The 14962-nt window shown below is 39.4% G+C and overlaps 1 protein-coding gene across 1 annotated transcript in view; it reads right to left on the bottom strand.

Moving 5' to 3' along the window:
• SUSD5 (sushi domain containing 5) overlaps nt 1-13155 on the bottom strand; it is a 39456-nt gene extending 26301 nt beyond the window's left edge. The window contains exons 1-2 of the mRNA XM_069007725.1: nt 13055-13155; nt 4825-5002 (exon numbers count right to left, since the gene is read on the bottom strand). Of these exons, the coding sequence (XP_068863826.1) occupies nt 4825-5002; nt 13055-13148 (272 nt within the window). The 5' untranslated portion in view covers nt 13149-13155. The remainder of the gene's footprint in view (nt 1-4824; nt 5003-13054) is intronic.
• Nucleotides 13156-14962: the final 1807 nt, after the last annotated feature.

Here is a 14962-nt window from a genome sequence, read left to right as displayed (position 1 = left end):
TGAGTCTTATTATTACATTTCCCACTGGTGTCATCTGCAGTGAGGGCCCTGTTGTGTTTGACACTGTAGCAGCATTCAAAAGCAGTCAGTGCAAAACCCAAAGAGCTAACAAAAGGAAGGAAAAATGGAGATGAAGTAATTTTCCTAGTAGCAAACATCTGGTCTGTGGTCAGCCAAGAAAAGAACCCCTGTCTTCTGACTCTCACAGCAGAGCTTATTCTAGCTGACTCTGCTTGCTCACTGCAGACTTGTCCCCTCTGGAATAAATCCTTCAGGGACTGGGTAGAAACAACCAGCCCAGGGCAATTTCATGCAAAGGAGCACGTTGACAAAGGAGCAGGGGCAGGAGGTCTATCATAGAACAGAAATTTTATGCAGAGCTTCAAAGCTGTTATAGAAGAGATACATGGCTCCATTCCTTTGTAGGCAAATAAGGAACAGGATAGGGAATAGGACAGCTTCAGCTTTTCTGTCCTACAAAAGCAATGGAAATGAGTAATTTGCTATGGGTATATTAGTACAAGGTGTTGAGGATGTTTAACCATTTCTAAAATAAATAGCTGCTTTCTAACATTTTGTGCACAGGGTTGATATTAAGACCAGTTGTGTTACAGTCACTTCCCAAATTTCAAAAACCCAGGAAAGAAGTTTAGACCCTACAAGACATGCTGCCCAGTGCTGGAAGACTCGACACAAAGTTTTCCAGCATGACATCTGAGTTCAAAAGATAGCAGTGAGAGCCTTTCAGAGAACTCTGCCACCTTTTTTTCATTTATATTCTGGCAGATCACTTGATGGTTTTACTGACTCACTTGTCTGACATGCAAGTAAGTCATAAGAGTGTCATTTTTAGTATAAATAGCTATTAGGGCTCATCTGACAAATGAGACTTGCCTAACAACATTTCATTTCCTGAAATGCAACAATGTGTAATGTTTTATAAGTTACACATGTCAGGACTGACTTGTACACGGCTTACTTTTGGCTTGCTGGGAGAAGTTATCCCTACCTACTTGTCAGTGGCTCTTCTCAAAAAGTTCCCAAGCCCCTAGACTGCCAGGGACTTGTCTGTGTGAAGAGCCCTGAACCCTGAATTGAGTTGGGCTGAACAACTGCAAGAGCAGGACAAGAACATCCCCTTATTCCTGTGAAAGAGATTATGTCTCAGGCTGCTCAAATCACAAAAGCACCCACTTTATTGTGTCTTTGGATTTGCTGGCAGGGATCTATTTGTTTAAGCAATTTCCATTCTGCATCAGTTGAAATGAATCTTATTTGTCAAGACCTGCTGCTTGGGCTAGCCCAGTTTGCAGGGACTGAAGTGGGCATACTCAAATATGGATGATCTACATTTACACAAGAGTCATCAGAAATTTGACAGTCACACAAACTGGGCTGGCTCTTTAGACCAAATTCTCCTCTTTGCCCATAGAAGAAGCACAGCCCAGAGAGTAGGCAATATAAACCTGCTCACACTGACTCAGTGATGTGCCTCAGCCATAAGAGGACACACTCCCACAGGTTTCCAGGCTCTGATTTGGCTGTAAAAATAATAATAAGAAAAAATAATCAACAGTGATTGATATGTTTACTAGGAGTGGGATTGTAACTATTCACTGAGACCATAAATAGTCACCAGAAACTAACAAATCACAGGCTTGTGCAAAACCTGGACAATGGATGTAGCAGTGAAAAAGTCCTTACAGGTCTGCTAGAGCTCCTGTTCAGTTTTAAGTCCAAGTGATGAAAGGAGGGCTGAAGCATTTCAGAAAACCTTCAACACCATAATTACTTCAATCACATCATTTGTTTGTGTTTACTTCTACTGCCAATGTCTATCCTATTTTTCTCAGGGGAAAGATTGGGGTACTTTCCAGGCACCAAATAAATAAACCAAACCTAATTCTTCCAGAAATTAGGACCTTCTTTTATCATGCTCCCTCCTATTAATCTCCTTTCTGAGGCACACAGTCCAAGAGGATATGGGAGAGTATTAGATTAAAGCTCTGCAATCTGCATTGGACTCCAGTCAGCTGCTGGGAGGATTCCAAGATTTTAGATCCAACTTACAAAGTCCTGAACAGTTTTGGACCTGGCAGATGTGGGGAGGTCATTTCTCATTCAAAGATGTGGAGGTTCATCAAGATACATACACAAGGTGTGCCCACCAAAGAGTCCTTTATTTTGGAAATAATTTTTCAAACTTCTCTAACCTGTGGGCATGCTGTGAAGCCTCCTCTTCTTCTCTCTTCTCTTCTCTTCTCTTCTCTTCTCTTCTCTTCTCTTCTCTTCTCTTCTCTTCTCTTCTCTTCTCTTCTCTTCTCTTCTCTTCTCTTCTCTTCTCTTCTCTTCTCTTCTCTTCTCTTCTCTTCTCTTCTCTTCTCTTCTCTTCTCTTCTCTTCTCTTCTCTTCTCTTCTCTTCTCTTCTCTTCTCTTCTCTTCTCTTCTCTTTGTAAAATCAGCTGGCGTGGAGAGGTTTTTCTGTATACCAGCTATCCTTTACCCCTGCTGTCATGTTTCCATTTATCAACTAAATGCCCAAAGTATTGTATAGGTAAATATTTAAAAATAAATAACTAATTTAGTAAAATAATTTGAGCCCCTTCTTATTTTTTTTATTCCTTTAATTATTCTTAAGCCCTTTTTTGAGACACTTTCAGTACCTTTCCCAAGATACAGTAAAAATATGTATAGTATTCCAAAGCAGGCTATTACACTGACCTACATGTATATATTTTTTCATATTCTCCATCCCATTCCATAAACACTCTAGAAACTTCTTTGTTTGCTTGTTTGTTTGTTTGTCTGTTTTTACTACAGCTGCAGTCTGACAGAGGTTTCCTTTGTGCTGTGCATAGTGATGTCCTCACATCTTTCCTGGACTGACAGAGGTAAATCAGAACCCTGTAAAGATATTTTCAAGTAGATTGCATGTTCCTCCTGCATGTATTATCACTGAACTCCTTGTGGCATCATTTTACCCTTTAATCTAAATCTCTCTGTAAATCTCTATTGAAGCTGAACTTGTTCAACTTAAACGACTTTGTCCCATTTGCACATTTTGCACTTGACTGCTCACTTCTTTCTCCAGAGCTGCATTAACTTACAGTGGAAGCAGATTAGCCTTTTTAGTCTGTATACAATTCCTATTTTTCCCCAGGGCCAAAAACATCCAGTTCAACGAACCAAGTAACATACATTCTGGTGCTTGCCCAGCCATGGGTAAAATAACCCCAGAGTATAAAATTCCAGCTCTGAAGAACTTTTTTCTGTGGTGAAGCTCTCCACTGAAGGTCAGATCTGGTGGCTGCACAGCAATGGCATGCTGGTGTGCCCCCACAAAGTTCTTTCTGATAAATAGTTTAGAGACTTCCATACTAAGGACAGGTTTACTGGAGGAATGGAGTACAGAAGGTTGGAAGGGATGCAAAATCTTCCCCTCCTTCCCATCAGTATGATGTGTTTTTATGACTCTACACAATTTTGATATTGAAGATATTCAGTCCACAGCTGTTCTATTAATAGCCACAGTTCCAATGCCTGCAGCAATTAATTGAGGATCTCACTGGACTAACTAGTGGTATTGCTTAGATAAAAAAAGGGATGATTTCTTCTCCTGCCCATCATCATTCCTTACTTCTGGAATACAGAGGTTGTATAAAGACCCTGTAAAACAACTTTTCCATGCGCTTCTTACAGTTATATGGTTTTCCTGTCTTGTCAGCCTGCAAGCTATCTCAGCAACTGTCTTGGGAAAAAGATTTTTTGGATTTAGATCACTGTCTTTTATCCTGAGACATTTCTGAATTTTCTTTTTTTAAGGACCAGAAGTACCTATAAATAAATTTTCAAACAATTTTTCACCTGGGAAAAAATACAACCACAGAAAATAGTTGCTTTTGCTTGAAATTATTTAAATTTAATTAATAGTCATAATTTTGTGTCCTTTGGAAAACTTATCACTAAAAATACAGAAACACCAATGCTTACTTTAAAAACTGGTAACTATCACAAAATCTAATAATAAATTAAAGTTTGGAAACATTTTTTTCCTAAAACAAAACTTTATCACCACTGAACATTGAAAATAGATTAGATATACTCCTGGGCAATTCCTGTATGGTCCCAGCTTCAGTGACATCAGACATTCCCTCAACTCCTCCATTTACATTCCTGCTTTAAATTGGTCTCTACAGAGGCAACAATGCTTTGTGCAAGGAAAAGCTCAGCCTAGTGCCACATCGAGTCACCTGAGCTACCTCAAACACATTGAGGGACAATATCAGATCCCTGGTGAGCTTTCTCAACAAACTCTCTACCACATGTGGGTTATCATACCCAAGTGCATCTATGCCCTTTCGAACATGCTATTGTCTGTTCAGCCACGTGTCAGTGCGTTAGACAGACACGTGGTTCCCAAGAGAAGTTTAGTTTGCTGATCTTCTTAAAGACTGGAGAGCAACAGAGTCAGCAGGAGCATGGACACTAACTCCAGCACTGTGTTCTCAGCCTGCAAAGCACTTTAGGGCTCAGCACCTCACTACAGGCCAGGGGGGCAGGAGCCACAACGATGTAATTCAGAAAGAAGAAGAAGAGATAATTGCGCCGAATCTGTGAAATTGTAACATGACACTGGTGAATACTTGTGTACCTGCAATATTAGCCGCAAAAAATTAGTTCTGGGGGGGGGAGTGGCACATTTAGCTATATGTCATGGTGCTTGAATTGTGGCCAGTGTTTTTCAGTAAATTTTCATCAAGGTGGAAAACTTGCTTGTCAACCATCATTCCTACTTCCCAGAAAGTGTTACGCTGTTGTCCTTACCCGGCAGAGCCGCTGGCGAGCCATCCTGTGGTGCAGCCAGCAAAAGAACAGTCCAGAACAGCCCTTTTCAGTTCTTCTGCAGTTGCTAAGCGAGCACTCAGGTCAACACAAGCTTTCTCAGCTTCGGCTAAATCCAGACCCTGAGAGTTGTTCTTGGACTCAAGTGCAAACACTTTCCCTGCAACACCAAGAAAGGACATGTCATCCATCATGGAATTGTACTCAATACATATTCAACAGAAATATTGCAAATTATCACAAAATAAAGCCTTCATGCTTTTACTAAGTTTATTTTAATGGGCCACCTACTTTTTGGAAGACGTAATTTAATCAAGACTAAGTGTCCTCATGTTAGCTTTTCTTTTAATTTTGTGCACCAACAGAAAATCAAGTCATTCCTAACTCAGAGAAGAAGCCTGTCTCGCCTCTCTAGGTCTGTATTTAAGATCTGGAGAGAAAAAACATGATACTCTTTCATATGCACAAAAAAAGTCAAAGTCAGAAAGAACACCTCCTGTAGGCTACTAACACCAGAATCCATTGCTAAACATTTTACAGTTACTCTATAACAACTACATCTATAAAGCAAGCACATGCCTAACAGCCAGTATTGCAGCCCCATCTTCCATGTCAGAAATAGATTTATACTTATTCTCTAAAATCAAAATTATGTCATTCTATGACATCTTGTGTCTAAATGCAGACCACTTTGTTATCATACCTTTTTGGAAAGACAGACAAAATTTTTTATTAATGGAAGCTTTTTATTTTCTTTGAATGAGCATGAGAACATATTTAGTGTAACATTTTTTAATGTTATTTTTATTTTCAGTTCAGTTTATTTTACTTTAATTTATCTAGTACTGGGAAAGCTGAAAGGGTGAAAGTTAGAGGTTTTGGCAACTGGGAAGAGGTCAGTTGGGGTTTTGGCAATGAAGCTTGAGAAGTTACTGGGTTATGGAATAAACATATTAGCTGGCTGCTCCAGAAAAAGAAATAAACAATGAGACAGTTTGCAGCTGACATTAAGTTGCCGTAACTATCTTTTTTCTGATGATAACATCCCTCAGAATACCTTCTAGATTTCAAAGGTAAGGACTGAGATTGCTTGCAGGTGCAGGAAGAAAATTATTAAGCACTGTTCATTCAGTAAATGCCTGGAAACACTTATTTATGTCTTATTTCCAAAGTGGATTAGTGGTAGTGATTATATGAGTGCATAACTTCCAGCACATACTGAGTGTTCACTACATAGCCGGCTTCACACTCATAGGAGATATTGACCAGTATCGGGAATCCTTCAGACTGATTCGGCCTGATTCTCTACCAAGTGCCACCCTCACCACATACTGTTTCAACAAATTGGTAAATCTAATTCTAATCCTAAATATGGGGAACTTATACAAGGTAGGCCTGCCCACAACAGCTTTCTGTTCTCACCTGTGCACAACTAAACCCACTTGAAGAATCACAGTCCTTACATCAAAAATGTAAAGTTTCCCTCAAGTAAATATGTTGTTTGTGTTTACATTAGCTAGCAAGGGCAGACAAGTCCCACTGAAGACTCCTGCTTTGGTGGGAATTCTACCTGTGCACAGCAAGAAGTCATCCTGATTTGGGCAGACGGCAATTTAAATAAGCAGGACAAGCAGCTATGAGAAGGAACGGAAATTCAGAGTACCCAGAGTGATATTCCTAAGGCAGTTAACAGTAGCTGACCAAGGAATACAGCCAGAAACACTGGTCAGTGTGATAGCCACTAGATTACATTGTCTTTAGATTCTCCACTGCAATCAGTACCATTAACTGTAATTAGAACAGGGGGTTTTACACAAAGTAGTGAAAGCAGCAAGCCTCTACATCCCTCAGTACACAAACATCAGGATTCTTTATCACATGTCCCAAATAATGCACATGACACTAATGTACCTCCTGTTTCCTAAGCCACGACAGACACAGTGAAGTGTGCGTGGCCTAGGGAGAGAGACCATATAAGCAGAAAGATGATGGTTTTGAACAACCATTCTCAAGTTGAAAAACAATTTTCTCTCCTAAAGGAAAACAGAGATTAAATGTAATGCTTTAGTGAGGCTTTGTCCCAACTAAAAGCCTGTCTGCATTCTACATTTCAACATTTGGCCATCGGGATTGAGATGCATCATCCAAGACATAGAGGGCAACTTTGCATAGCATCTGACTTAAACTGTAAACGTTATTTTGACCCTTATTTTCCAGCTATTAGTATTTCAGTTAGAAGCCTTAAAGAAAGGAAAATCAGCAGGCATTGAGTTCCCTTTAGATATAATTATAAAAAATTAGGTTAATTATTTAGTTTTTTTACCAGTAAGCAACAGTTACATTTTTAAGGGAGTTTAGATATCCAAGACAGGCACCAAGACAGCTTCCCTTGACTACTGTTACGCTGTTTGTTAGTACTTAAGATACACTAACTTTTTACTAGAACCCATGAAGATGCTGTCAAAAGAGAGCGTTGTCCTTTGAAAAGGTATCTGGGCTGTTCAAATTGTATAAACAAGTGAATTATAAGGTAAGCTAGGAAAGACTTACTGGTTGGGAAGTTACAGTGAACTGCTTTATAAGAAATTCTGGTTAACCAGAGGTGGGTAAAGAAGGCCAACCTGTTTAGCAGACTAACCTGCAAATCTTCCTCAAAGTTTTAGAAGCTCTGTGGCTACCTGCCCAGTTTTCAATATGTGCCCTCTGGTTTTGTCTGATTTCTTACTTAGAAAATATCATAGCGAGTAAGGTTCACTTATCAGATGCTTGACCAATGGAATAGCTGGATCCTCAATATCCTGAGGTGTGTCACATTACTGAGGGGCATTGACAGGAAAAAAATACAGGAGATATGCTAGCATGGTAATAGGAAAAACACAAAAGCACGTCAAAACAGGAAATCCCCTTAAACAAAAATGACTGCAACACTGAATTCTGCACCTTACAGTGTCATGGCTAACGTATACAAGATATTGATGCATAGAATTTTTATCACTTTTTATCTCAAATGGTATCATTTTTGGTGCAAGGGAATCTAAGGGTCCTGGATAATTATTTGTAACATTTTTATTGGTGCTAGTTAAAAAGTTTCTTAAAAAAGGATTTTCTCCCATACTTGATGACATAGCAGTCATTTTTTTATATTGGGGTGGTTGAAATCAGTCTTATCTCTGAGGCAGTATCAAGAGAGGTATTGTCATTTTGTTTTAAATATGAGACTGTTCTGTATTTCCATAAGACACAGGATGAAGGATCATGTCTGCATGAAGAATGTAGTATGCCTTTGATTGTGGTACCTTTGAGCAGCCACTGTGTCTGAGCTCTCTCTCGACTCTGCCACTTTATTTCTGTCCTGTAACATTTGTTTCCCATGAAGCTTTCACATCCCACAGAGGGGTGAAAATTCGTTACCAAAACTCTGCACACTTTTCTGTTGCTTTTCTAAACAAAGCAAGTCCCTTTGATTTAAAGATCAAGCTAAAAATCCATGCAAAGTAGTATATCTCAGGACACTTGCTGAACATGTTGAGTTTAGCAGGTTCAGAACAAAAAATACCCTTGTAACAGTAAGGTTCTTTTAGATTCCCATTTGAAACAAGTGATAAAGCTTTTAACTTCAATGATGAGGCATAAATAATAAGACATCATTCTTTCAATTGTTGTCAGTGGGATTCATAGCTCACATGAAAAATTCATGCTTGAAACCAAAGAGATTCCTTCTTTAATAACTAGCCTATATTATATTGCTAGCCTCTACCATTATCTGATCACTCTTATTACAGAATATTGATTATATTTTGATATATTGATAAAGTTTAATTCATTTTTGCAATAGATTCATATAGCTTTTACTTAAGAGTACCCCAGTATACTCTGATTGAAAACATACCCACAGATGCATAGATCTCAGGCCTTCTAGGGATCATTTATCACCGTGTTCAATTCCTGCATAACTAGACTGTAGATTTCCCCCTGCAATTCCACCATCAAGTCCAAAAATTCATGGTTGAACTAGAGCATGTCTTTTCAACATGCATCCAGTCATGATTCAATGCCTTCAAGTAATGGAGAGTTTACAGCACACTTTATAGCAAACTGTTCCTATGGTTCATTACTCTTACGCCACCTTATTTCCAGCTCCAAATTTTGCTAAACTCAGCTTCTAAAAACTGATCCTCCTAATGCTTTCAAGACTTAAGAGACCTCTACAATCAGATATATGGAAGTGCAAAAAAAAGGAGTTCTTCAAAAATAAAACCAGTCCAAAAGCTGCTTCTTCATATTTTGTGGAAGGTCACTAGGTTTAGCCCAATTCCACTGGTTACCAAGAAGAGAGTTTGGCCAATTTATTCTTTTACAGTAAAAGATACAACAAGAAGTTCTTCTGAGGTACATAGGCACAGCTCAAAGCCCACTGAAATGAGTTCAAATTTCTCCATGTCTTCAGCAGGATTTGCATTTTACTTGAAGAAGGAATATAAGACTGCATGGTAAAATATATTTTGAAGACTGTCTCTCAAAAATAATATAAAATGAAAGCACTTTAAAAGGCATTCCCAGTGTGCTGAGCTCAAGACATGATGCTTCCTATTTCAAAGGATAAAAACTAATCTGTTTCAACAAAATAAATTTGGTGAAAGATGTGCAAATGTGGAGTTCAATACATTTTTACTTGAATGTTAAAAATTTAAAATTGATGTAAAAGAGAGAAGAGAAAAAGAACACTCAGAAGAAGAAAGGGAAGGTCACTTCTGTACATTTCTATGGCTGTGTATAACAATGTAACTTGATTGTAAGTGTAATGGTGGAGGATCCAGTAACTCTACAAATGCAGACAGAGATCTGGCTAATTACCAGTTCTACCTAGAGTTCACGAATGTGGTGTTTATTTCTGTGAGAAACAAAAGTGAATGATGTCTTATTCAATTTAAAAAAATATTACATCAACAGAAAAATAGCAAAATCAAGAGGTCACCTCTGAGTTCCCCCTCAGCTAAACTCAGTTTGGGCCTAAATTTTGATTTTACTACACACTTTAGGATCAAATAGTTGGAATTGTTCATGCAAGAATGTGTGTCATTTTGCAAGTGGGAGATTGAAATTTGTAGACAGCTGCTACTGAAACGTGAGCGTATAGAAAGAGCAGAAGAGAAAAAAAACATACATTTTTTTCCTTTACTTTAAAAAAAGGATGCAAAACAAGCCAAATTAAATACTCTAGCAGGGGGGTTTCCCTACTTTGGACATCATCAGTTTCTAGTTAGAGGCACGTCTCTCAGATCCTCACCTATTTGAGCCCAGCTTCCTGGACTCTAGATCCTGTCACTTGCAACCTCTGCAGTCACTATGCATGGTCACTACTGATGACTGGTGTCCAGCCCCCAACAGGGCTTCACATAATCCAAATTTAGCCAACAGACCAACTCCACTTTGACACAATTAGTAAAGTTTGGGAATCAGTACATTCTTTCAATTCAGGAGTGTCTCAGTATGGTAGATGAATTGCCATCACCCTCTCCTGACGTGCTCTGTCTCAGAGCAAGTACTCTGCAGAAAAGAATAGTTCATACTTGTGGATATTTTAGGAGCTGTGAAAAGACAAAACAGGGAGGCAAAAAAAGCAGAGGCAACTCCTGTGCAGGATACAGGAAGTCACATCCTTGTTCTCCTATTCCGGTGCAAATGGAAAATAATTAAACCCCCTGAATTTGCACTGATACAATTCAGAACTGCCACAATAACCCATATTATTCTCCTGTAACTGCACTGGCAGTAGCACACCACGGTACATCAGAGCAGGAACAAGCCCTTGAGGAGCCTTCTGTCCATCTGACCTGGACCAGAACAGCTTTGAGCAAGCACATTACAATCAGGAAAAAAGCTGCAAAGTGAAACAAAGCTATATTTTATTTCTGCATTTCTGGAACCTATATGTGCTACAGCAATATGTACCATGGTAAATAATGGTCAAAAGAGATCAATTAAGCTCTGAAGCTTTACACCTTCACCAGACCTTGATGGCCACCAGTTTTATTGCCTGCTCTCTGTCACTACTTTTGTGTGAGATAATAAAGTGAAAGTCTTCCTTAGGGAAATATACTGCAGCCAGTTTCAGAGGTTTGACTGTAACAGGGGCCAGTCTGAATTTCACAGGTTTTTTATAAGGCAAATTCAAAATCCCTTTAGCAGTTTGCAACACAGTCAAATACTTTCAGTTAAAAATAACAAATACACAAACACGTATCTGTCACTCAGAATGGTCCGTTGGCACTCAAGTGACATTTGCATCTATTAGAAACTAGCACAATTGTATTTTCACCTACAACTTAAAAAATGAGAAGGTGCTTTCTGACTGGATCAGGGCAGAATCTGCTACAAAAAGAAAGTATTCATCCTGTTTCATACTCTCAGATCTTCTTAAATACATAGTGGTAAATTTTAAAGCTGACATAGAGTATTTTCTTCTGTTTTAACCCAGATGGTTTATAGGACAGTGTTGCTGTTGTTTGCTTGAATACTACTATTAGGAGAACCTATTGAAGATCAAGTTAATAGCAGACTTACACATCTATCTCAATACTACATAGAATTTAAACAAAATTGCAAACCATATTCTTATAATAATGCTTGACAATTGTAAAGTACTTCAGATATTCTACCTTTTAATTCTATAAATGTTTTACCACATGTGAAGTAAATTTGACAAACTGTTGAATGACAATTAAAATCTGTCATGAACTCTGCCTTAAAATGATCTCCAACATTTTTTTTTCCTTTCTCTTTTAGAAGATGCCTGTTTAGGAATCAAGAAGTTAGTTTAGTAAATTTTATGGAAATAATACAAATTGGAAGGTGGTCCTGAAAAAACAAGGGGATCTTCAGGTGAAGCATTCTTAGCAAGGGAAATTATTATTCCTGTCCTGTGTCCTTAAGTCCTGTGAAGAATCCTTTTTCATGGATATGCTTTTCTCCCCTCTCCTCATTTCAAAGGCATTTTGCTAGGGAAGGAGTACATCCTAAAACGGAATCACAATTTTGCCTACTGCAACACAGTGCAGTTGTCTGACACATTTCTTTTCCTTTATGCTTAACGAGATGTAATTCTCTTTAAAATTCACAAGAAGGGGTTCTGTTGTATAAATGGTATTTTACTCGAAGCTGTAGAAACATATAGGCAAGATTAATTTTCTCCCTTTCCTTTGCCATACTTTGCCATCAGCTGAAAGAAATCTAAGTTAAGCAGGAAAAATAGTCTGAGAACAAACAAGTAGAGATTTTTATTGCCCTATAATATTTAAGATCTGTTCTCTGGAATAATGCAGCAAACATCAATGGTAAAGGATTAGGGTATTGAAATTAAAAAATTCTGAGATTGGGCATAAATCTACCGCAGCTGTGAAAGTGGAAAAATGTGACCATTCAGCATTGCTCTCCCGAGAAAAGACATAGTTGCTACAAAAGTAAGTTGTGTTTCAGTTAAGACAAGTTGGTCATCATTATCACAAGCTGAATCATTAAAAGGGCAGTTTGCTACTGGAACCTTTCAAGGGATGCAGCCGTTCAGGATTACCATCAGCGAGTAAAAAGTCCCATTTCAGAGTAACTGGTAGCTGGTGCTTCAGCCAAATCCATGTTCTGATCACATCCTTCAGCAGTGAAGTGCAGATGAAGCTCATGTGCAGAAAGGTGAGCAGTCATCTTCAGCATGTTTGGCACTGAACAGAAGAGGTTATCAAAGTCTTTCACTTCTTGGATTCCCTTTCTCAAGTACCTGCCTGTATAAAGTGTCACGGGGAGGTATCTGAAGTGGGCAGATGGGAAAGTTCTTCGGAGAAAAGGTACTCTGAATTATAAGGAGAGGTCTCCTAAAATATAGCTGAGTCTTCTTAGTCGTGTTCTGGCTTTGTTTCATTATACTTATTTCCTCTGGAAAAGTTCACTATCCCGTCATTTTGTTGTAATAAAATAATCTTAGCCTTCTGGGATCTTATTTCCTTTCTCTGCTTAACCCCAGAATATTTGTAGAGTCTCAAAAACCTCTGAATCAGAAGTTTCCTAACGCAAACTGGGGCGTGTATTTAAGCTTCTTATTAAAAAAAAAAAAAAAAAGTTGGTTTGGGATTTTTTTTTTTTTTTTTTGCAATAACACATTTCAACATGCAGCTCTCACTCCAGCCATAGCAACCCAGCCCAAACTGAATGGGAGACTCACCATCAGCCTGAACACAGATGATCTGAAGCATGAAGAAGACAGACCCCACGCCCTGGAGAAAGGTGAGAGAGAATCTCTGGTAGCCTGGAGCCATTGCCCTGCTTGCAAAGCCCTCAGCCGCAGGAGGTTGGCTGCCGAGGCTTTTTCTCTCTCCTCCTCTGCACTTTCACAGCGGGGTCTGCGGTGATGATTTCAAGGAGCACTTTCCCTCGGCAGGATCCTGCGTCTTGGGTTTGCACTGAAGGCGGGAGGGGTGGAAAAAGAAAGAGGGAGGGAGAGAGGAATCCTTGGCTTGGCTAGTGTGAAGGGGAGGGGAAGGTGGGGGGAGATGTCCAGCCAGCTGGGGTTGGGGAGAGGCTTTATCCAGCCCAGTCTGCAGGGCAATGCACAGAGAACCGGTGTGAAAAGTCACATTATCCTGCCGGTAAATACCTAATGGATCATGATGGAAGAAATGTAAAAGCCAGGAGGGAGAGAGAAGGGGGAAAGGACAAGCAACGGGCAGAAATAATCCCTGGCTGAGAGGAGAAGGGCAGCTACATAGCTGCTGCTGGTACATGGTGAGTTTGTGGGCTTAGCTGTATCTCCAGAGGGATGGGTGCAGGCATGGGGAGTGTTTTCCTTTCCACAGCACAAAATCAGCCAGCAGTGCCTTGCTGAGGTCAGTGGCTGCTGCAGCAAGAGTGATGGTGTTCAGGTGAGGGCTGAGGAGAAGTGCCAAGCAGCATGGGACCCTGGTAACCAAGCCTCCCTGAAGCACTGGGATGGATTAATCTGGCTATTTCAGATTCCAGCTTTGGGATGGGCATGAGGAACTGAAGGTTCCTTTCTGATCTGTTCCTTTTTGAAGGCATTGAAGAGGGGGTCCATCAGCTGGTCTTTGTCAGCACTCCTGGTCCAGATGAATAGCCTTGGTCAGGCTTGAACACTCTGAAAGCAGCTGATGAAGGGAGTTCCCAGTTCCCACTAGCACTTCCAGAATTGACATCTGTCCCTCATTCTCATTTGTCTTATTTATGTCCCAACACAAGTCAAAAGAAACCCCCACAATGAGAGGAAACATACTAGTGATGATGGCAGGATTTATTTAGCTAAATATATAAACTGAATAGTTTTGTGTTGCTGTTGGAACTCAGCAGGGTTCAGAAATGTTGTTTTCATATTCCCATCCTATTTTGCTTTTATTTCAGCTTCTTAAAATTTTTTCCCTTAGAAATTTGAAGCTGGGCAGAAACATTCAGTCTGGCAAGAAACTATGAGCCACCAGGAACAGAAATAAGGAGCTGATCCTTCTCACTGCCAGAAGCCCTGGTGTCCTACAAGGCAAGGCGCTGGTAGGCAGTTGCAGGCATCAACCAAGAATGATGAACATGTACAGTGTTGGTTTCAGTCTCACAAAAAATTATTTAAGCTCAGGAACTCCTTTATAAGAAATTCAAGGTAGCAAGTAACACCATAGCACTAGAAGTTTTAAAAATACCTACATCTGATGAATTTGGGAAGATAATGCTCTGATCCTGTTGATTTTAAAAGAATTGTAGGCTTCTTCCTCTTCTGTATGCGCATCTCTGGCATGTGAATGTACACGCTGAAAACTTGCAGATAGGTTTCAGGTAGCTTTGAATTTTCTGTTTATCCAGAGAATAGAAAGGACAGCAGGGTTATTTTTTGCTTTGCCTTTCCAACCTAACTCATAAGGAATGCCTTCAAAATGAGAAGGATAGGAAGTTCCTTTCTTACCTCTTCCTTGACATAGGATGGTTGGTGTAACACAACTACAAAAGTGCACTTCATTTCAACAGAAAGTCTAAGCTCTGTACAACAGGAGTTAGCATACAACATGACAGAAACAGAAAATTGTAACATTCATTGAGTTTATGTTTCTTTTACTAGCAATGTAGTTAATGG

Source organism: Aphelocoma coerulescens, chromosome 2 (assembly GCF_041296385.1).
Source record: "Aphelocoma coerulescens isolate FSJ_1873_10779 chromosome 2, UR_Acoe_1.0, whole genome shotgun sequence".
In the NCBI taxonomy this organism is placed as follows: Eukaryota; Metazoa; Chordata; class Aves; order Passeriformes; family Corvidae; genus Aphelocoma; species Aphelocoma coerulescens.
The sequence above is the reverse complement of the archived record's forward strand: the minus strand, read 5'-3'. Positions and strand labels throughout refer to the sequence as shown.